This window comes from Neomonachus schauinslandi, chromosome 5 (genome assembly GCF_002201575.2).
Source record: "Neomonachus schauinslandi chromosome 5, ASM220157v2, whole genome shotgun sequence".
Classification (NCBI taxonomy): Eukaryota; Metazoa; Chordata; class Mammalia; order Carnivora; family Phocidae; genus Neomonachus; species Neomonachus schauinslandi.
The window spans coordinates 83,590,695-83,613,276 of NC_058407.1; the positions used below are offsets into that span (position 1 = coordinate 83,590,695).

Here is a 22,582-nt window from a genome sequence, read left to right on the forward strand (position 1 = left end):
ACCTAAAACATGTAACATTGACTTGGGGACTAGACAGTGAGAGAAGCTTGATAGGCTATCAGGAAACTGTTAACAAATTCTTGGCTAAGTGACTAAGATAATGAGTAAGTGATTATTGCTAAATGAAAGAGGATGTGAATCATATATGGAAGAACAATTAGCAACACTATTCCCTGAGTAAGTATGGAAAATAGGAAGAGTACTTAACAAACATGTGGCTTTGTGAAGGAGACTATCAGGCAGAATGCTGAAAGTGATAACTGGTATCTTCTATTGCCTGTAATAAAAATAGGAAAGGAGTTGAACTAAAGAATTAATTAGAATCTAATGGAAATAGAGGGGGTCATGACAGTCTTTCCAGCTAGCAAAATGGTCTCAAAGTAAGGAATGACCCCAGAACAAAGATCATATCCATAGCACAATCAGCAAAATATGTTCTCAAGGTAAGAATGAAGTTAAGGATGTGGTCATAAGATCCTTTTATGACACCTCAGAAAGATTAAAACGTGTGTGTTTTAATCTTTAACAGACTTCATCGGTAGGCGACAGGCTTTTAAGAATCTTAAGGGCTTAATTGAATTTAAATAAAATAAGATTTAAGAAAAAGAATCTTAAGGGAAGGAAAGAAAGAAAATCTAAAGGGCACATGTCTCAAACCTTACCTGCTAGACAAAAAGATTTCCAAGAACCTTAAAGACATCATCTCCAAACATCCCCATGCTCATCCTAAAGGAGAATGCAGCCTATCCTAGAGATATTTATGGATGTGGCTTTTGTCTCATGGAGGAAGCACCAACAATAATCACAGAAAACCTACATGCTGTTTTTTAAGCAAATGAACAAACACAGCCCCCTATGTGGATTTAAAGGGACAGAGGCAGTTTGACAGGAAAAGATCTATAGGCCCCCAACCTTCTACAGGCATGAGTCAGTCTGAGAAATCAGCTCAGCTGTTGAAGTGTTATTTCTTATGGAGAGGGAAGATGGCTCGGAACCAAGAGCCTAGATCACAGAGCCCAGAGCCTTCGAGACTCACTTATAGGAAGGAGGACCGGACTCAATAAAATTTTTATAGTCCTCTGACAGTTATGTGCTTCCTGTCCTTTGCCTTTTTAAGTGAACGTGTCTCATACCCTTGTTACTGTCTTAACCTCTTGTATGGTGGGCGTGTAGAAGATAACTGGTCTCTTTAATTCACAAGTCTAAAGTTTGAGAGAATCATACTCTAGAAGTTGCGCTCAAAGAGCTTCAGCAAAGGGAATGGCCCCAAGAAGCCACATTGATATCTGGACCTGATTTAGGTCATGGGATCATAGACTGGAAGCCTGACCCTGACCACTAACAGAGTGGGACCTTGGAGGCCTTGCGAAGGTTGCGAGAGCGTTTTGCTGCCGGGAGGGAAATGAAACATTGGAAGTCAGAGAACCCGGTAAGAGCTAGTTGCCACCAATGGCCACAGTGAACTACACTTCCCAGTGTTCATCCCTGTGCAGTCCTCTCCCACACTGAGTCTGAGCTGACCCTGTAATCACGGGTAGAATGTTGCTGAAGTGATGTCACACAACTCCCAAGACTAGGTCATAAGAAACCTCGCAGTTTCTGCTTTGGTCTCTTGGAACACTCTCTCTGGAAATGCTCCCTTTCAAAATCTAGCCGCCATGCTGTAAAAAGCCCAAGCCAGATGGGAAAGCCACACATAAGCACTCTGATAGAGAGGCCCATCTAAACTCACAGTAAACAGCCAGAATCGACTGCCAGCCATGTGATCAAGCTGTCTTCTATGTCAAGTCCAGTCAAATCTTCCGGAAAATCCAGTAATTACTACAGTCTGACAGCAACTGCCTGAGTAGTTTGTTTTTTTTTTTAAAGATTTTATTTATTTATTTATTTGAGAGAGAGCAAGTGAGAGAGAGAGCACGAGTAGGGGGCAGGGGAGAGAGGGGAGGAGCGGAGGGAGGGGGACAAGCAGATTCCCCACTGAGCAGGAAGACCCACACGGGGCTTGATCTCAGGACCCTGGATCATGACCTGAGCCCAAAGTAGATGCTTAACCGACTGAGCTACGCAGGTGCCCCCTGCCTGAGAGGTCTGAGGCAAGAACAATTAAATTGAACACAGTCAATCCACAGGATTGTGAAAGATAACAAATCAGTTGCTTTGAAGTCATTACATTTTATGGTGGTTTGTAACCAGCAACAGACAGATAGAATACTGTCAAACACCTTTCCAATATGATTATAGCCAATTTATACTCCTACCAGTGAAGTATGAAAATATCATATATAAGCAAAGATATGAATCAGCTATACTTCTTATTAATTTTGCTGGTCAGAGATTCTGGTGAATATACCTGTGAATCTATCATAAAAGTAAATGAGGGCTATAAAAAAAAAAAAGTCAAATGGCTTAGGAAAATGATGAGGTCATGCTTTATGATCCTTTGTTTTGAAGAGACTTCAACGCAGTATTCTAAAGCATATTGGCAACCTGGCTTACTTAAACTGCCTCAGTTTACTCATCTGTAAAGTAAAAGTAATCCTAGATTCCTGCAGTGCTGCAATAAGCATTAGAAATCTGACAGGCAATTTAGTAGATGCATAATATAGCTTCTCAAGCTTTTCAAGGCATCTATGAGAGAAAAAGTCTAGATTCTTCCTCTTTTCTTGATTTTCCTGCAGAAAATCCAATAGAGGTCGGTAAAAGATGGGGGGTGGGGGTGGGGTAGTGATTGGAGATGGTGGCAGAGCCAGTATCAGACGGAGGAATGAAGTCACCTTGCCCCACTATTCCTTAATCCTTCCTCACCCATGTGTCTCCTCACAACCCCAGAATAAGCAAACATAATAAAAAAAAAAAAAGACTGTCTAGAAAAGTCATTCCTTCAGAAATCAGACAGGTAAAGCCCAGCAGGGCCACAGGGAGGAGGGAATGGTGAGGACTAAAGCAAACAGGAATGGACAAGCCAGTGCAGCTCAAATGTAATTTTTTGAATGGCAAAATAAACACAAAATACGCAACCTGAATCCAGCCTGTGGGATTGCCGCTTTTGTGACTTTACTTGCTCCTTCTTCCACTGTGTCTAACTGGCCACTCATTCCTAGAGATTCTACCTTGGAGGCACTGTCAGCTCTGCTCTTTTCTTCTCATCCCCATTTGCATCTGCTTGAGTTTCTGTCTTCAGTCTGGATTAACTGCAACCCGCCTCCATACTGCTAGCAGGTGGGTCTTTTTAGGATGTAATCTGAGCTCCTCACTTGATGCTTCAGATCTTTGGTGGTTCCCTTAGTTCTCGGACAATGGTCAGACTTCTTGGTTTAGTGCAAAGGGCTTCCAAGATACAGCCCATTTCTTTACCTTACCTTTTCAGCCTATCCCTGGGCCTGTGTTATACCTACATTCAACAATGTAGACTTGGTCCATTTTTTAACGGGGTTGTTTTATTATTGAGTTGTAAATGTTCTCTACATATTCTGGACTCAAATCCCTTACCAGATATATGACTTGCAAATATTATCTTGAATAAATGTATCTTCATTTGCTTCCTGATTTTGAATCATTACTAGAGATTTTAAATGTTTATTTTTTTAAAAGATTTTATTTATCAATTTATTTTAGAGAGAGAGTGTGCACATGTGCGCATATGAGTGGGGGGAGGGGTAGAGAGGGAGGGAGAAGAAGAGAGAATCTGAAGCAGACTCCATAGTGAGCCCAGAGCCCATGGCAGGGCTTAATCCCATGACGGTGAGATCGTGACCTGAGCTGAAACCAAGAGTCGGACACTTAACCACTGAGCCACCCAGGCGCCCCTAAATGTTTATTTTTAAAATAATTTTCATTATTTATGGCTGTTTCATCAGGGAGTGGGTCCACAGAGTTTCTCATGCCAACATTGTGGGATTGGATCTTCCCATAATGCTAATTTTAATTTTCATTTCCTCAACAACTAATGATGTTGAACACTTTTCCAAAGGCTTATTCAGGCGTATACTCTTTTGTTGTTGCTGTTGAGTTGTTTGATTTTTATGTTATTGATTACTAGGAGTTCTTTAAAGAGTCTGTAAATGAGCATAATGTTGAATATATGTAATTAGAGTATTTTCTTCCAGTGTGTGGCTTGCCTTTTACTTTCTTTTTTTTTTCCCTAAAGATTATTTATTTATTTGACAGAGAGAGAGAGAGAGACAGTGAGAGAGGGAACACAAGCAGGGGGAGTGGGAGAGGGAGAAGCAGGCTTCCCGCCGAGCAGGATACCAGAGCTCGATACCAGAGCTGAAGGCAGATGCCTAATGACTGAGCCACCCAGGCGCCCCTACCTTTTACTTTCTTAATGGTGTCTTTTAATTGACAGAGGCTGTTAATTTAATCAAGCCCAACTATAATCTTTTTCTTTAATGGTTAGTGCTTTTGTATATCATATTTAAGAACTATTTACCTGCCAAAAGGTCATGAAAATATTCTTCTATGTTTTCTTCTAGAAACTTTCTTTTTTTTTTTTTTAATTTAATTCTATGGCCCATCTTGAATTTTTCTTTGCATATGATGTAAGGTAAGATTTTTTTCCCCCCATATGGATCCAATTGAACAAAGCAACATTCATTAAAAGGACCATCTTTTTGTTACTGAATTATACCTTTGTCATGAATTAAGTGACCATTTATGTGTGGGTCTTTTTCTGTACTCTTTATTCTGTTCCATTGATCTATATATGTATCTTTGAGCTCAGGCCACTCTGTTTTAATTAGTGTTGCTTTATGATAAAGCTTAAAATTTGATAATCTAAGTCTTACAAGTTTGTCCTATAAGATTTCGTTGGCTATTTTTTTATTATATTATGTTAATCACCATACATTACGTCATTAATTTTTGATGTAGTGTTCCATGATTCATTATTTGCGTATAACACCCAGTGCTCCATGCAGAATGTGCCCTCTTTAATACCCATCACCAGGCTAACCCATCCTCCCACCCCCTCCCCTCTAGAACCCTCAGTTTGTTTTTCAGAGTCCATCGTCTCTCATGGTTCGTCTCCCCCTCCGATTCCCCCCCTTCATTCTTCCCCTCCTGCTATCTTCTTCTTCTTCTTCTTTTTTTTAACATATAATGTATTATTTGTTTCAGAGGTACAGGTCTGTGATTCAACAGCCTTACACAATTCACAGCGCTCACCATAGCACATACCCTCCGCAATGTCTATCACCCAGCCACCCCATCCCTCCCACCCCCCACCACTCCAGCAACCCTCAGTTTGTTTCCTGAGATTAAGAATTCCTCATATCAGTGAGGTCATATTATACATGTCTTTCTCTGATTGACTTATTTCGCTCAGCATAACACCTTCCAGTTCCATCCACGTCGTTGCAAATGGCAAGATCTCATTCCTTTTGATGGCTGCATAATATTCCATTGTATATATATATCACATCTTCTTTATCCATTCACCTGTCAGTGGACATCTGGGCTCTTTCCATAGTTTGGCTATTGTGGACATTGTTGCTATAAACATTGGGGTGCAGGTGCCCCTTTGGATCCCTACATTTGTATCTTTGGGGTAAATACCCAGTAGCGCAATTGCTGGATCATATGGTAGCTCTATTTTCAACTTTTTGAAGAACCTCCAAAAAATATGGAATGCTTCACTAATTTGCATGTCATCCTTGCACAGGGGCCATGCTAATCTTCTCTGTATCGTTCCAATTTTAGTATATGTGCTGCCGAAGAGAGCACTTCGTTGGCTATTTTGCTGCTTTTGCATTTTCATATAAATGCTTGTCAGTTTACACACACACACACACACACCCCTCCCTGTTGGGATTTTGATCAAAATGAATTGACTTTGTAGATCAATAAGGAGAATTTTGACATTTGAATAATATTGAGTCTTCTGGTCCATGGACATGGTACATTTCTCCTTTTACTTAGGTCTTCTTTAACTAGTTTCAGTAATACTTTGTGGTTTCAGTGCCTTGCACATCTTTTGTTAGATTTATTTCTAGACATTTGAGTTTTCATATTATTGTAAATAGTAGGGTTTTTCAAATTTTATTTTTCAGTTGGTTTTGCTAGAATGTAGAAATACAATTTGTTTTCATCATCCAGCAACCAAGCCCAATTTACATGTTTATTCTAATTGTAATTCTTTAGAATTTCCCATGTATATAATTATTCTGATTTTCATTTCTGCCACTATCATGAATATGTTTCTTCTTCAATTATTTCTTCCACAGTAGACCTCTACTTTTTTATGTTTAGTAAAAATGCTGATCATTTCCTGGTTGACATACATTTCTTTTGATGGTTAGACAAACAAACAAAAAGATTCCACTGTGGTTCACTGAAGTTATTGGGCACTTTGTTGCCATATCCAACTGAATCCAGAATATAACAATTTAGCGAGAAAAGCAAAGAATGACTCAGACAAGAATTTGTTTAATTGAACCATAAACCTCCCATATACATCAAAGCTCAAGATATCTCTTTTCTGGCTTGGGTTTCCTGAGTCCCATGTTATCTTTCTTAAAGTATTTCCCATGAAGTTCATCTTTAGTCACGGATTTATCTGCCAATTCTAAGAAAAAATTATATTTTCTCACTCCATTCTCTCCTCTTCCAGCAACACAATATGTATTAGCTACTTCCTCTAGTATGTGTTAATATTAACAAGACGTTCAACTTTTCTAGTCCTTTCCACAGTGATATAATCCTTTATAGCTGCTAATTCTTTTTTTTATTAAGGCCAAAGGATTTGATTAACTCTAGTCCCTTCAGATAATAATTACATCCTGATAGCTTGATGGCCTTGTATGTAAACTATTTTAAATGTCAAGTTAGAGGAAATATTTTGTATTGTGTTATCAAGAAAATCCAGATGACATCATTTTCACAGTAGACTTTGGCTTAGTTATGGTTTAAAAATTACTCTTGTGAAGAATTGCAAAACGTATATATACATATATTCTTCTAGTTGGAACACCAGCTTAGTAATTCTAAGATTATCCTGCCACTGAGCTAGGATTAACATCAAGGACCTTACTTGGTCTGTGCCTTGTGTAAAGTTAGTGTTTAGTAAATACTTTTTGATTCATTTGAAGAAAGATGTCATTCCAGAACCAGTCAAGTGTTCTTCATAAATTCAAGGGGATCCTCTTTTCTACTATGTCTTCAGAAGAACTTCTAAATTCCCTGGATCTTTTCAATGCAAGAGAAGATGATGTGTTTCTGGTGTCCTATCCAAAATCTGGTAAAGTTTATTTTAATGTATTTTTAAATGTATGAGTACATTTTAAAATGTGTGAAATGTAAGAAATAAGACGTATAATATTCTACTATATAGAAATATAATAATATAATAATGTAATATACTACTCTATAGAAATATAATAACAATTTTTATAAAACATTTATTTTTCAGAATTTATCCATAGGAAATTTAAGCATCATAAATGCTTGTTTTAATGAAAAAGTTTGACATTAGAAAGCTGAAAACTGTGTTTCGAGAAAATTCAACTGGAGGAATTAGAGCTTTTACTCCAGTCTTGTTTCTCTTTTATTTATTAAAGTATACAGATGTTGATGTACATAATAAGCATAATATCTGTAACATTATAAAGTTCTCTTCATACTTGTACCAGGCATGGCAATAAGCAATATTTGTTCAATTCATACTTTATGATTGATTTATAAATGAATACTTCTTTTTTCCCAGGCTAATCAAAAAAACATAAGTATTTTTAGTGTTCAATTTTTTTTAAGATTTTATTTATTTGAGAGTGAGAGATAGAGCAGGAGCAGGGGGGGGAGGAGCAGAGGGAGAGGGACAAGCAGACTCCCCACTGATGCGGGACTCTATCCCAGGATGCTGAGATCATGACCTGAGCCGAAGGCACACTCTTAACTGACTGAGCCACCCAGGCGCCCCTTTAGTGTTCAATTTTATGCCTTCTTATGCAAAGTTTATTTCCACATATAGTTATACACTCATGAAAGGACCATTATGAATAATGTCATTCTGGGGATAATCTAAATTAATTATAGATTCTTTTTAATTTTGAGAGGTGGCCAGGATATATAATATCCAACTGCCTGCTATGATTTCCAGAAGAGTGGACATGTGTGAATGGGCATATGCTTGCTAGCATGATTCAGTACCTAAGAGCTTAGCCCCTTCAAATCGTGTTTACATTTTAGTCCCTTTATCTGATTGTGAGTCAGGCCCAAAAGGCCATCCCCATTAAAAGACACGGAGTTCATATAGATCTTCCAGGGTGTTTTTTGAGAATAAATATAAATCACATATGTAATTCTTCTATTGGAAAATGGTGTTGCAAATGGAAATTAAATGATTGTTTCCAGAATTCCTCAGTATTCTCTCTATGTAGTAGGTTTCTCTGCGAATAAATACACCTTACCCTAAATTGATATGTTAGTTTAGAAAGTAATTTATGATACTTTTAAGGTTCTTTGAGCAGGTGGCTAGTTTATACCATATATAAGCAACCATATATAAAGCTTCCACTGTACATATTGATGCCTATAAATTGGTATCACCCACCAGCTCTGGAGGTCCCCTGAATATAGCCCAAAACTGTATTCTCTCTTCTTCACCAGAATAAATCAATACATCTTGTGAACATAATAGAAATGTCATTACAATATTAGTCATGTTTATATGAATATTATAAATAGTTGCCTTATGAGCATTATAATTTAAAATAGTCTTAAATTTAAAACATCATGCAAATGAGAGCACTGTTTAAATATTTATTCAGCTATAAATTAGTGAATATTGTTAACAAATTTCGAATTGGAATTACAAATGAGATCAATGGAAAGGAAATAGGCCTGATTAAAACATTTTAGGAGCATTGCTTTCAAATCAGCAAAGCATCGTCCCCATCCAAACTTCTACTGCCCTGCTCCAGTTTACTATTGTCTACAACACTGGAGCATACCCACATTTGCTTTATGTATTCCTTCTAGACTTCATGGTAGCATAGGATTGTATCTTTACGCTGTTTGAATATAGCATTTGTTCATTGTTCAAGTGCTTTGTTTGCACGCCTACTCTATGTTTGCCCACAAACAAAAATTAGATCCAGTGGCTATCTTCCAGGGGGAAATGGGGAGGTACACATAAATACAAGCAATAGCAACTAGACTCTGGTGTGTGCTACTTGGGAGGGACAGAAAGGGTAAACAATTATGCCATGGGAGTGGGAACTCAGAAGACAATTTATAAAAGAGCAAGATGCATGAGCTTGCGGGACCAGTAGGAACTGTGTATGGAAAGATCTGTGTATTTGTGAATTGGAGAAGGTGTTAGAGGTGAGTATAGCACAGAAGAGTATTTCAAGCTGAGGAAACAGCATAGACAGTTCTCAGTCCCTTCATGCTCTTTAAAGTGTGATTCTTCCTGTAAAATGAATTAACATCTCTAGCGTTTCAACGAGTGTCTCAGGTTTCAATGGGTGTCAAGCGGTAATAATAACTATTTATAATAAAATTAATGCACTCCTTGCTATTATAACCTCATGCTAATTTTCTATATTTATTTCATCAAGAATTTCGTTTAATTTAAAAAATGCATTTTGTTTTATTTTTATGTGAAGGTACTCACTGGATTGCAGAGGTCATTGGGAACATTCCCAATGCTCGAATTAGTCTAACGTCTCCTATCGAGTTGGGAGATATTTCTAAATTTGACGAGCTAAAAATGAACCGTAAGAGAAGAGTTATTCCCACACATTTGAGCTACAACCTGCTACCAGCGAATATCAAACAAAAACAATGCAAGGTGAGTTCAGTGGTTAAGGGCAAAGGCTTGGGAGGACCAGAAAACCGGGCTTGAGTTCTTGCTCTGCCACTCTCAATCTGTGTGACCTTGAAAAATTGCTGATGCTCTCTGAGCCTTGGTTTCCTCATTTGATACAGAAACAACAAGATCCATCGAATACAATGTGGCAAAGATTAAGCTATGTTTTATAAACACATTACAACAAAGACAAGAATAGATGTTTTTCCTTTCATTGGCAAAGAAACTGAAGCTCAGAATGGGTAGGGGGCTTCTTAAAACAACCACAGTAAAGACAGAACCTTAAGGTATAATCCTAAACGGAAGTGAGACTCTCTGGTTGCACCTGGTTTCCCAAGATGATGACCTCTTCTCTGTTTTCCCCTGCCTAGCCCTCAGAGCTTAGGGGCTACTCGAACATTCCCTGCTCCAGTAGGCATGTCAGATGGTCAATTCCTCTTGCCATCTTTCCCTACCGGCCCTCAACCCTACTTAGCCTCCTATGTTTTCTTCCTAATTTTGTCTCCCTGCCTTTTTTTCTGCTTCCAAACTCTCTTACATGAAATGTCTGCTCATTTCATGATATTTAGTTAACATTTAATTTTCTTTTCTCAGGGTACTATTCTGCCTCCTCTTCATATCTTTCAACCATCCCCTAATATTTCTTAGAATACTGTATGTGTGTGTTTACTGAGTATCACTGACATACAACATTGTATTAGTTTCGGATGTATCACTTAACGACTCAATATTAGTATATATTGTGAAATGACCTCCACAATAAGTCTACTTAACATGTCGCTACACATAACTACAGAATACTTCTTTTAACCTCTTTTGTCAAAATATGTATTAATGTATTGGTAGTTTGCATTGTCTTTCCCAGGGGATGATACCGACATGTAACACTGGGTATTCTCCAAAGGCCCTAAAGCATGCTTCTGTCTACCAAAACGAACAGACAAAAAACTCCAACTGGATGGCTAAGGCTTCACATTCTGCCACTTTATCCCTTTTTGTTAAGACAGGGAGTGGATTTTTAAACCGCTTTCAGAGCTTTGGGGTTCTGCAAATCTGCTCAGGATGCAGAGAGCAGTTAGAGAAAGCCTGAAGTGTTGAGTTACTCCATAATTTTCTCTTGAGAGGAAGAGAGGATAATGGGGGCAGAACAGGGGGTAAACGTGGCTTTTCACTTCTGAGCACAGTGGCCTTTTCACATCTCTCAAGAGGAACAGGTGCTGTTCATGTGGGTCACACACACAACTCCTGGACTATGAACATCGTACAGAAAGATAGTTATGTATTAAACATGACTCAGTTAACGCTTTCTTACCTGCGTAACATGTATCCACCTGATTATCGATTTAAGAGTAAGTGGAACATCTGGTCCTCATGCAACACTGACTTGATCAAAGATAGTCCTGTTATATCCAGCTCCTCGCACTGGCTTCCTGAGGTTTTTTTATATGCTCTTACTGCACTCCATACGTCCTTATTATAACCTTCATGACACTGCATTCCCTTACCTGTTTTGAGAGAGCTGGTAACATTTCTGTCTTGCTCGTCAGATTTCTCAGACCTGGAACATTCCACTCTGCCTGGTCTGCAGTAGGTACTAAACAAAAATGTATTAAATTGAATCTGATTGCAAGGGCAGTGTTTGTGTAAATTGGGAAGGTGGCTCAGATTCCCTACTCTGGGGGATGCAATTATAGAAAATGAAATTCCAAAACATCATTCTTCCTATAAATAAGAGTAGGCAATTTACAAGAAATCTTAGTGTATTTAAATCATGTGTTATAACATTAAAATTATTTAAATTTTATTATGTTAAAATATTTCATATTACAAAAGTAATCTTGTCCTCCAAATGAATAGACAGTTTCTCGAATACACTGCTAAAGAGATAGAGCCACATTTAGGGCCTAAATTGAAAAAGTGTGGTCGGTGGACTGGCAGTACCAACCTCACCTGGGAGCTTGTTAGAAATGCAGAAAGCTAGGCCTTATCCTGGACCCCTTGCATCAGAATCTGCATTTTAGCAAGATCCCAGGTGATTCTTGTGCGCATTAACTTTTGAGAAACACTGGCCTGAGTCTGTGCTTGATAATCAGTACAAGCTGCCAAAAAATCGTGGCATGTACAGGTTAAGTCCGGTTGCTTTTTTTTAAGAACATGTTTTGTGTGGGGGCTGTTTCCATCTAAAAATAAACTGATTTTTTTTTAACAGATTATCTACATCGTTAGGAATCCAAAAGATACGGCTGTTTCTTTATTCCACTACTACAGAGATAACCCGAATCTCCCTGGCATTGAAACCTGGTCTGCATTTTTCGAGCTTTTCCTAAGAGGAGATGGTAAATATAACAATGATTTCTATTCATCATATACAGTTCCCCTCCAAATGAAAGCATTTTCCAAAAGTTTAACTGGATCCTAACGGCCCACTTTCAGAAATACATTTTAATAAATTTTTTTTTTTTTTTTTTTTTTTTTACTTCTAAGCCATTCTTTCTCACTTTGCTTCTTCACAGACTTTCTTATCACCTGTAGATAGTACAGATTTGCAATTACTTATTGAGCTGGTTGCAGTGTTTTTAAAACAGAGATTAATTCTGATCAAGCATCACTTTTTTTTCATGTAATATCAATTTTGTCAGTGAAATAATTATGCATTGATTGGAGTAGAGGAGGATGCAGTTGAAACCTACACAGGCAGCCTGAAATATGTCTTATGTAGGCCTAAATGGAAAATAAGACAAGACCAACAAACAATACACACACACACACACACACACTCTCTCCCTCCCCTCCCCTAAAAAAGGGGAAAAAAATTCCCCAAATAAAAGAAATGAAAGAATTAGCCATCCTCACACTTGGTCTGTAGCAATGAACAAAAAGGAATTTCTCCTGAAAATACCAAAATGATACATCATTTGATTGAGCTGTGCAGTGCACACATATTGATCCTGCATAACCATGCATGACCTTTGAATTTATTACTTGTTCCCTGACTCACTGGTACCTGGAGCACTTAAAAACAAAAACGAAAAACAGTTCTCAAACCTGAGTTCCCAAGCCTTTCATTAAACAAAAATAATGTACCGAGACGATGCAGAATTTAGAAGAGGCATGATTTAGAAACGGGATCTTATCTCTTACAGGGGTTAGAGGTAGACCTGCTTCATTGTTAGTTTCACTATTTCACTTGCAAATGATTAAGCTTTTACTTGTTACTTTCAGAGAGGCCACAGCAAGTATAACCTTAACAGGACGGTATTGAGAACTCGCCAGCAACAGAGTTTAACACTTTCTTTTGCCGCATTCCCTATGGAAAAATATGCTATGCTCATAATATTTCAGCTCCTCTTTTACAAACATTTAGTAGAGTCATAAACTTTCAGGAATGACAGGTCTATTAAAGGTCAGCTGGTTAAAATCCCCCACCTGATGTTTGAATCACCTTTATAACATTCCCAAGAATTGGACCGGCTAAACTTGAACTTCTTAACTTTGACAACAGGTTCACACCCCAGCTCCTGCCCCCAAACGACACATTCGATCTCGGTACTGCTAAGATGTTAAAAACAAAAAACAACTTACTATGTGATATAGACACTTAGCTAAGAGCTATGCAAACATGATCTCATATCATCCTCAGTAGAGCACACGAGCTAGATGTTATCCTCATTTTACAGGTGAGGAAAATGCAGACGCTGGCAGGCCAAATAACTTGCAAAACTCATAAGGAGCCAAGGTTTAAATTCAGGTGTCAGCTCCACAATCTTTGCTGTTAGCACCGTGGCATAACTGGTCCAGCAAAAAGCTGTTCCTCTGATCACTAATGCCTCTTCCACATGATGGTCTTCTAAATATTTGAAGATGGTTAGCATGCCTCACTCTGCCTCAATTCCATTTTTGGAATGAACCAAGTTTAAATACATAAATTATTTTAAAAAAACAGATCTTGAGTCTGCTTTTCCTCATTTGGCTACATCTCTATTGTGTTGCAGTGCCCAGAAGACAAAAAACATCCTCTGGGTATGGTCTGACTAGGGCAGGGTAAAGCAGGCCTGTTAGTGCTCCTGTTCTAGAAGTTATTTTTCTATGAATGTAGTCACAAAAAGGGCAACTCAGTCCATAGGCAGGGAAGCAAACTATCTGTCATAGGGAATTCACCACCCCATTATCTGATGTCATAGCAGAGTATCTGGGAACGGCAGTTAGTTGGAGAAAATATTCCAGATGATTCTTTTATACCTTCTTAGGTGTGTTAATAGATTTTTAATTGCAAAGGGATCTGCTGTGTATTACACAATCAGGTAATCTAGCCTGGGCAAACCCTGCTGACACCGGGAGTAATCAGTGAATTGCTAAAGCTTTTTAAAATTTACTTGAGTGGGAACAGTATTTATAAGATAAGGTTGTTTGTTCTCCTGTCAAAGGTAGGTGACTATTTCAGGGATGTTCTTCAGTGACTTTTTGAAGAGAGGATTTTTTCTCTTGCCAACGACAACATGAAAAACAGGCTATGGAGACAGAAGAAGTGGGATCAAGTCTTAACTATAACTTATACCCTCTGTGACTGCGGGCAAATTGCTTAACCATTCTGAGGCCCAAACTTGGATTTTGTAGGTCTATTTAGATGTTCAAATGCAGTCATGACCAGAAATTTATTGTAGAAATCTACTCATTCTATTGGACATAGACTTTTAAAGACAGGCAAAGACTTTTAAATAGTTTCACTTTAGGGTGGAAAGGTTACAAGGAGGTATTTATCTAGAAAAATTATTTTACAACTGAGGCATCATGAGATCCTGTACCTATTTCCAAACCATAAATATATACACATTATATGAGGAGGCCGTACCATAAAGACATAGATAGCTACACATTTGTCTAATCATCTAATTTACCTTTCAGACAGTTTACAAATACATTTTAAGTTTTTAAATTAAATAGTAACTAGAAACTGTGTTCTGGCAATATCCCGACAGATTAATATCTCAATGAAATAATATCTTGGCATCATAATTTTTTTTTTTTTTCTGCTAGCCCCTTCTCCAGTCTTATATGAGAACTCCATATTTCCTAGGCACTTCATCCTGGCGAATTTCAGCACAATCATCAGAGTGCTTTCTAGAAAATAGCAATTAAGATATTCGTTGAAACTGGATAGGAGTGGGGCAGAGGGTTTGCAGGAAGTGTGGGAGGTGTGAAATTGCTGATGTGGAGAATAGGAGAATGTGTTAATGCAGGACAAATAGGTTTGCCAGGCAACCTCGGGACCCTTGAGGCTGGAAAAATGAATTGGCAGTGGTGTCAATATAGAGTTGTATAAATTTCTTCACCAGAACTCAGTAGCACTGGGCAAGAAGAAAACAAGGTAGTGTTTTGATTGAATCCTGAGTGTTTTTTCAGGTGATTGAAATAAACAATAAGGGAGCAAGGAAGTTGAAGGTTTTGCCCAGAAAACAGGTGCGGAGATGAACAAGGGGAAGAAAATGAAGATTAAAAAAGACACAAATGGTCCAAGTAGGGTATTTGCAGAAGCTGTCCATCAAAGTGTTGGCAGCAAGACCTGAGCTGCCCCAGGAGGTTGTGCTCTAAGATCAGAGATTTCCGTGACCGCAGAGGACAGATCAGAAAGCCCATTTCTGACAGAGATAAGGCTAGGAAGAGTGATATATTCAAAGGACACGAGTCTTAAAGGAGCCTGGATTATCTCGGAGGGAGTTCTGGAAGTTGATAGGAAGCAGTGAGATTGCTGATGCACAATCCAGACCCTAAGGCACTTGGGTTGGTTGAGAAAGAGCAACTTCTGTTCAGGGGCATTTCAGGGGGAACAAGTAATTCTGGATAACAAACAGAAGGAGGGCCATCTAGGAGGTGGTAGAAAATTCTGTCATTGAGTGGAGGTTGCAGAGAAAAGCATTTCCCAGAAAAGAAAGGTTTTAAGTCTCTGTTTTGGAAGCTGTATTTTCTTTAAAGCCATAGGTCTGGTTAATTAAAAAATTAACCCAAAGTATAATTCTCTACATGGGTAAGAAAGACCCAGGCAGCCTATTTCTTTAGATTCTTTTGTCTTTTTGGAACAAGATGGAGTATAAATTAATTAGTTAATAAGAGAATAGCTGGCTCTCAAATGATGATCAAATGATGATCAGGTTATGCTCCAAAAGATTATTCTGAAATCTATTTGGGGTATGTTGGAATGCATTTCCTGAAGCAAAGCCACAATGGGTCGACTCATTCACACCTAACCACCGGCTGTGACTCTGTGACTCAGGGCCTCTTTCTCAGCCCGGCCGCGGGGGGCACAGAAGTCTGGGCTTCCTGACAGTATCAAGGGCTTCTATTGCATCAGCAACTCTGGGTGGTGATATTATCCACCGGGGCTGGGCTGGACTGCCTCTGCCCAGGGGAGGTGGTGATGCAGGTGGTGATTGTGAGCCTCACTTGAGGCAATAGACTAGTTCGCTGCCTAAATTCCTAGGAGAGAAAATCAGTGCTCTTTGCCACCAGGTGTTTGTTCCTGGGAGCAGACTGTCTGTTCTTAGGTCAACTCCTTATCACTGATAGGTAATTTGGGTCATTCCAAGATAAAGTATTATGTAAGTCACTGAACTGGCAGTGAGAATGCTGGGAACTGGAGACATATCAGCGCTTCCAAACACCTGTTCTTCCTCTGCAGCCGTCTGGGTCCACGGCGGGGAGGCAAACCGGGCTCTGTGATGATGCCGTCACAGTCCCGGAAGTTCTCCGTTCACAGATGCCTCACGGTTATTGTCTCGCCCCTTACTTCCCCAGGGGCCGAAGCCGTGAACAAATGCAGTTAGTTAGGAGGAAATTATATGTCAATTTATTCAAAACTTTAATGTTCAAAAGTTATATGGCACAATGTCTGGCAGACACTAATGGCTTCATAAATGCTTATTAAATGAATCAATAGCATATCTTCAGAAAATGGCGAGTGGAGGAGCTCTTTTATAATTTGGGCATTAGCTAGTATTAAGTCTGTGGATAATAAGGATGCATGGAAAGATGTATACCCAGAATTTTAAATTACTCTGTTTTATGCTTTAGATTGTCAAGCTAATCAACTCTCTGTGGCACAAGAAGTTGCTCACTTTTTGTTTTTTATCATCATGGTTGATAATTTATTTTGCATGATAATATTTTACTTTAAGCCCTGGACATTTTTGAGATCTGTCAAATTAACAAAACAATAGAAGAGATAATATCAACCACTGGTAAAGCCCTAGCACTGTATTTTTCAGCCTAAGATAATGAAGAGAATTCTTTTCTCTCCCCTCCCCCCCCCCCCCCCCCCCCCCGCTTTTTGAGGAAGTTTATTAACTTTTTATGTTGAGAACTTAGAAAAAGCGTGTCATTTTACAGGAAGAGAATAATAAATTCTCAATGTTTCTCTACTTCTCCCAAGATCCAAAGTAGTGATCAGAACACAATTATTGGGAAAATGTGTATCTCTGTATTTCTGCTGTCATTCTGATGATGATAAAAAGATGTTTACCAAAATAAGAAAAAAACAACACAGTCTTATTAAAAAATACAACCATCCAGCTTCATTTCACAATATTGTATTTAGTTGAAACAGTAGTGCTTTAAAATTGAGCTCTTCTAAGGAAAACTCTTTTTTAAAAATATTTAAGATCTTATTTCATTTTTAATTATTGAGTTTTAGTAAACCTAACTATAAGTTTCTTCATAGATAATGAATGACATGGTATTAACATATGTAATTAACATTTTCTTTTTCATTTTAAACCCAGTATAGTTGACACAGCGTTATATTAGTTTCAGATGTGATTCAACAATTCTTAAGTAAAAGTCTTTCACTCCAGAGTCTAATACGTGTGTGCCTTACTTTGGTGAAGTGGGAAGAACCGTGGGATGCCAAGCCATGTTCTTGAATATTAACAAAATTCACTCTCCTTCCAGTTGTATATGGATCCTGGTTCGATCACGTTTTAAGCTGGGAAGAGCACAGAAATGACAAAAACATTCTAATTATATTCTATGAAGAAATGAAGAAAGTAAGTCCTTCCTAACATTTCAACAATCAAAATTTAAGTCAAATTAAGTTAAAACAGAAAATCAATAAATTCTGTTTTCAGGGTTGAGGGAATGAATTTGGTGTTTTGATGAGTTACACTTTAAAAAAAATAATTTTTCTTTTGCTCAGGATCTTTCTAAAAGCATCAAGAAAATAATTACTTTCCTCGGCATAAATGTGAGTGACAGCGAAATTAATAAGATTGCTCGGAAAACATCATTCAGTGAAATGAAGAATAATGCAGCCAAGGAAAACTGTGATCCAAATCATACTATCTGTGCCCTCACATCTAATAGGAACCTGGTATTTAGAAAAGGTAAGTCAGAAAGGGATGTGGTACTTTGCTCGGGGCTTATATTTGGTAGTAGTCCCATTTTACCATTTTAAAATCTCTCATTTCATCATCGTGCCCCCTATCTCTTGCACAATGGATTGCTCATTGTCATCCCTCAGTGAATGTTTATTAAACGAATTTCTTAAATTGCATTATTTCCAGACATTGAGATTTCCATGCCCAGTTAGGAACCAACTGAGAGAAAGACATGGGTGTCAAACAGGTGGAAATGATAAAACTCCTTGAAGAATGGGCCTCAGGTCTGCAGCCTGGCGCATTTGCTAGTAACTTATCCTCAATTTTGCAATGTGCTTGCTTAGTCACAATCAAATGCAGTCCTGCCCCTGCACTGAGGCAGCCCACAGAGAGCATGGTGGAGAGAGGTACATGACACATGCTTTCTTCGGAAGAGAGAAGGGAGCTGATGAGTGTGGATAGTGCACTTTCCCAAAATCACCAAAAAACTCACCCCATAGAAGTAAGGCGTAGACAGGGAAGCTAGGAGAGTTATCTCAGGGCGCTCCTCTGTGTGAAAACCCAAAGAGAAGGAAATAAACCTTCTCTACTACTTCCTAACATTGAACTTAGAAGCAGTTTGGGTACATCTGGATATAGAATTGTTTCGAAATCCGTGTGAATTTTAGTACAGATCCGGGGGGGAAAATGTTTGAACATTTTTCAAGTTTTCATAATTTACAATGACAAAATTTTCTACATTTAGGTACTCAGGATCCCTACTAAAAAGCACACCTTTGTTTCCATTTTTTTTGGCTCATCTGAATAGAATTCCTCCCCACACCAGTATTTGCTAACTCATATGGATCAGATAGTGTCTTAACTTTGCAAATTACTTTGGTCTTTTTTGGTGGTTCATTTTTTATTTTCTTACAGTTGCAAAACCAGGGCTGGGAGGGAGGAGAGAAGTCAATTCAGCAAATATTTATTAATAAACTATTTTCTAAGAACTGAGATTCAAAAGTTGAATAAAATAGTCTTGTCCTTCAGATCATACTGGAGGCAGTAATACACGGTGATGGCAACTCTACTGGTAGTATGAGCAAATGTGAGCAGCAACATGAATAAGGGAGAGAGAATTTTTTCCTAGCAAAGTAGGTGAGGAGATCACATTGGATCTGGGACTGGACACATGAGCAAGATTTTACCAGGAAAATGACAGGGAAGAAATACATTCCAGCAAGAGCTAACAACAAGAAGAAAAGCCCAGAACCACCACGGAATTGGATTAGGGTTTCTTTTAGAAAGAGCAGGTAGTCTCCTGTGCTGGAGGAGTATATGACGTGTGGAGCAGCATGAGGGAGATAAAAATCGGAGCCAGAGAACAGAAGCTCTGATGCACATTATGAGAGGGTATTCAGTTGTCACCCATCATATCTGACTAAGTTGGGAAATTTTACTCTAATGAGAACAGAGGTAGTCTTTGACCTGCTCTCTTAGTGATCATAACAAATACCTCCAGGTGAAACCATATCAATATAATCGTCACTAACAACATTAATTCTAATGAATTTAAATTCTATCTAAAAGTGGTTTCCCTGTGTAGGATCTGACAAAACACAGAAGGTTAACACTGATACTAGTCACCATGAGTGCCTATTGCTAAATTTGGACTATATGAGGAATTAAACACTAGGATGGGTCCATTCACTTTATTCCTCTATTAGCAACCTGAACTTGCTGTAACACTGTAGGTTAATTATACTTGAATCAAGAAGACAGACTGACTGCCCAGCCCTGTGATATGTTATCGGCACAGTTATTGCTTCACAGGTGTGCAGCAGGGGAGTAAGTGACATCATTATGTCTACTTTGTCTGCTTTTATGGATTTTTTAAAAAGATTTATTTATTTATTTGAGAGAGAGAGAGCGAGGGAGCACAAGCTGGAAGAGCAGGGAGAGGGAGAGAGAATCTCAAGTAGACTCTGCTCTCGAAGCCCCAAACAGGGTTTGATCTCAGGACCCTGAGATCTCAACCTGCACTGAAACCAATAGTCAGGGGCTTAACCGACTGAGGCACCAGGCCCCCTGCTTTTGTGTTTTAACTAAGTTTGGGTGAGACATTTCTTTGCCTGCTATCGTAAAACCTAGGACCTTTATATATTTGAATCTTCTTTTCAAGAAATAACTTTTTAAACTGTACATATTAATATGCAACCATTACTGAGGAAATTAGAAGCAACAAATAAGCAAATGAGGAAAAGAATAACCCCTCATCATCTTATCACCAAGAAATGAAATCATTCACATTTTATTGCAAATCTGACAGATTTCTTTGGTGAATACTATACATTTAAGTTGGTTCTTGTCTGTTTCCAATTTTTCCAGGAGCAGTGGGTGATTGGATAAACTACTTTACTTCAAAGCAGAGGAGAGTATTTGATGAACTATTCACAGAGAAAATGAAACACAGTGAACTAGCAAGACGCTTTGAAGATTACTCTTAATATAACTGGGAAATGAAACCACTTTCCAGGGGCACCTGGGTGGCTCAGTGGGTTTATCATCTGCCTTCGGCTCAGGCCATGATCCCAGGGGTCCCCTCGGGGAGCCTGCTTCTCCCTCTCCCTCTGCCCTTCCCCCTCACTCATGCTTGTTCTCTCACGCTGTCTCTCTCAAATAAATAAATAAACTATTTATTTTTTAAAAAGACCACTTTCTATTTTATGGGATGCAGTACTTGGGGATTACATAAATATTTTTTTACCAATATGAAAAGCAGATATTTCTTTCAGTGAGAAATGGACACTTCATGAATGTGTCAAAAGTATCATGTATGAGAGACTGTTTTTACTATATTTGGTGATAGGAGAGAATTAGTAATAAAAGGAAGTATGCGATTTTGAAATGACCAAATTATATATCTGCTTTTAGGATATTCATAAGGCAAGGAGATTACTTCTATTCAGAGAGAGCCTATTACTGCGGGTGTTCTATAAACTGCATTAATGGACAACAAAAGTGGTGAGGGATTATCTAAAATAGGAAATGTCTGAGAAGAATTTATTTTCTGCCTATTTGGACACGATGACCTCTAAACAAACATTTTCATTTCAACACTCCCTGGTGTCTGTGTAGAAATCTTCTCCATTGTCATAACAATGACAAACATAATCTTACTAAGGTGGAACACTTAACAGGTAGATCATATCAAATGATCACAACCCAGTACACTGGTGAAAATGAAGAATGAAAAGATACTCTTTCACATTAAAGTAACACTGGTATGGCATTGCAGTATTTTCTTTATCTTTTATAAAGTCAATTAAATTACAGAATTTCTTATTTTCCACTTGGTTTTCCTTGAAGTGTTTATGATTTTTTCCCAGTATTTCAGAATGCGTTCTTTCTTCCAGTAGCATTTCCAGGATTAATTCAATTTCTATTTTTCTCTCTCTCCTGTAATGAGCATTATTCTGCAGCTTTAGTCTAGAAGACATTGTAATGAAATTTCAGTGAACTTAGTTCAGGATTATTACCTAAATGACAATACACCATTTATGAGCATCTACATCATATTGCTTACATCTGTGCCATAGTATCTAACTCAAGGCTGCCAAAGCGATGGGTTGAGTGAGTTAACTCAACCAAACACTTTGCTTTTGTACCTCAGTGTATTGCGAATCTTATTTCTAGTAACAAATCTATTGGGGGTCTTCTGTATCAGGTTTATCACTATTCAGGAAGTATGAGATCTTCACACATCTCCTATATATACATATTTGTTACAAATAAAATGTATTCCAGAAAGACAATCAGTTGTGATCTTGGTCAAGTGTTCGTCTTCACGTTGGAGCTAATTTCACACTTAACTCTCCCTGCTGTAGATGTGTAGAGAATGACAAAGCCATCACGGTGAGACGAGAAGATCCGACGAGAAAGCAAGCCAAGAAGACAATGACTGCTGGTAAAGGCTCCAAATCCCATGAGACTATAGCATCTTCTCGCGAGATTGACATGATCACTGAGAAGGAAAGAACTGACATCGGACAATGTAAGATATTATAGGTGGATCAGTTGGTTAAGCAACTGCCGTCGGCTCAGGTCATGATCCTGGAGTCTCGGGATCGAGTCCCGCATCGGGCTCCTTGCTCAACGAGGAGCCTGCTTCTCCCTCTGACCCTCCCCCCCTCATGCTCGCTCTCTCTCTCTCTCAAATAAATAAAATCTTAAAAAAAAAAAAGATATTATAGAATTTTAGATTTGTAGGTAACTTTGGGATCACTGTAATCCAGTTTTGATGGAAAATTGCTTAAGGTTAATAAGCTAGCGGTGTAACCAAGAGCCTTAATTCCCGGATTATTATTAGTCAGAAATATTTTTTGAGCACCTTCTACATGCCAGGCCTTAGACTGTAGGGATACATGAA

General features: G+C 38.3%; 1 protein-coding gene and 1 non-coding gene across 2 annotated transcripts; one reads left to right on the top strand and one right to left on the bottom strand.

Moving 5' to 3' along the window:
* Positions 1 to 5,617: 5,617 nt before the first annotated feature.
* LOC123324924 lies at positions 5,618 to 5,724 on the bottom strand. The gene has a single exon (XR_006540102.1). It is a non-coding gene; the product is annotated as a U6 spliceosomal RNA (small nuclear RNA).
* A 1,368-nt stretch (positions 5,725 to 7,092) lies between these two features.
* Positions 7,093 to 20,660, top strand: LOC110580809 (sulfotransferase 6B1-like). Its single transcript, XM_021690460.1, has 6 exons — positions 7,093 to 7,237; positions 9,606 to 9,790; positions 12,018 to 12,144; positions 17,750 to 17,844; positions 17,994 to 18,180; positions 20,542 to 20,660. Exons 1-6 carry the CDS (start codon positions 7,093 to 7,095, stop codon positions 20,658 to 20,660), a joined length of 858 nt encoding a protein of 285 aa, XP_021546135.1.
* The last annotated feature ends 1,922 nt before the right edge of the window (positions 20,661 to 22,582 follow it).

What these genes read in the sequence shown, in the direction of transcription:
- LOC110580809 (XM_021690460.1), top strand. Translation starts at nt 7,093, where the DNA reads ATGTCATTCCAGAACCAGTCAAGTGTTCTTCATAAATTCAAGGGGATC. An exon ending in GCTTTTCCTAAGAGGAGATG is followed by an intron (nt 12,145 to 17,749) that starts GTAAATATAACA and finishes CTCTCCTTCCAG; the next exon opens with TTGTATATGGATCCTGGTTC. An exon ending in GAACCTGGTATTTAGAAAAG is followed by an intron (nt 18,181 to 20,541) that starts GTAAGTCAGAAA and finishes CAATTTTTCCAG; the next exon opens with GAGCAGTGGGTGATTGGATA.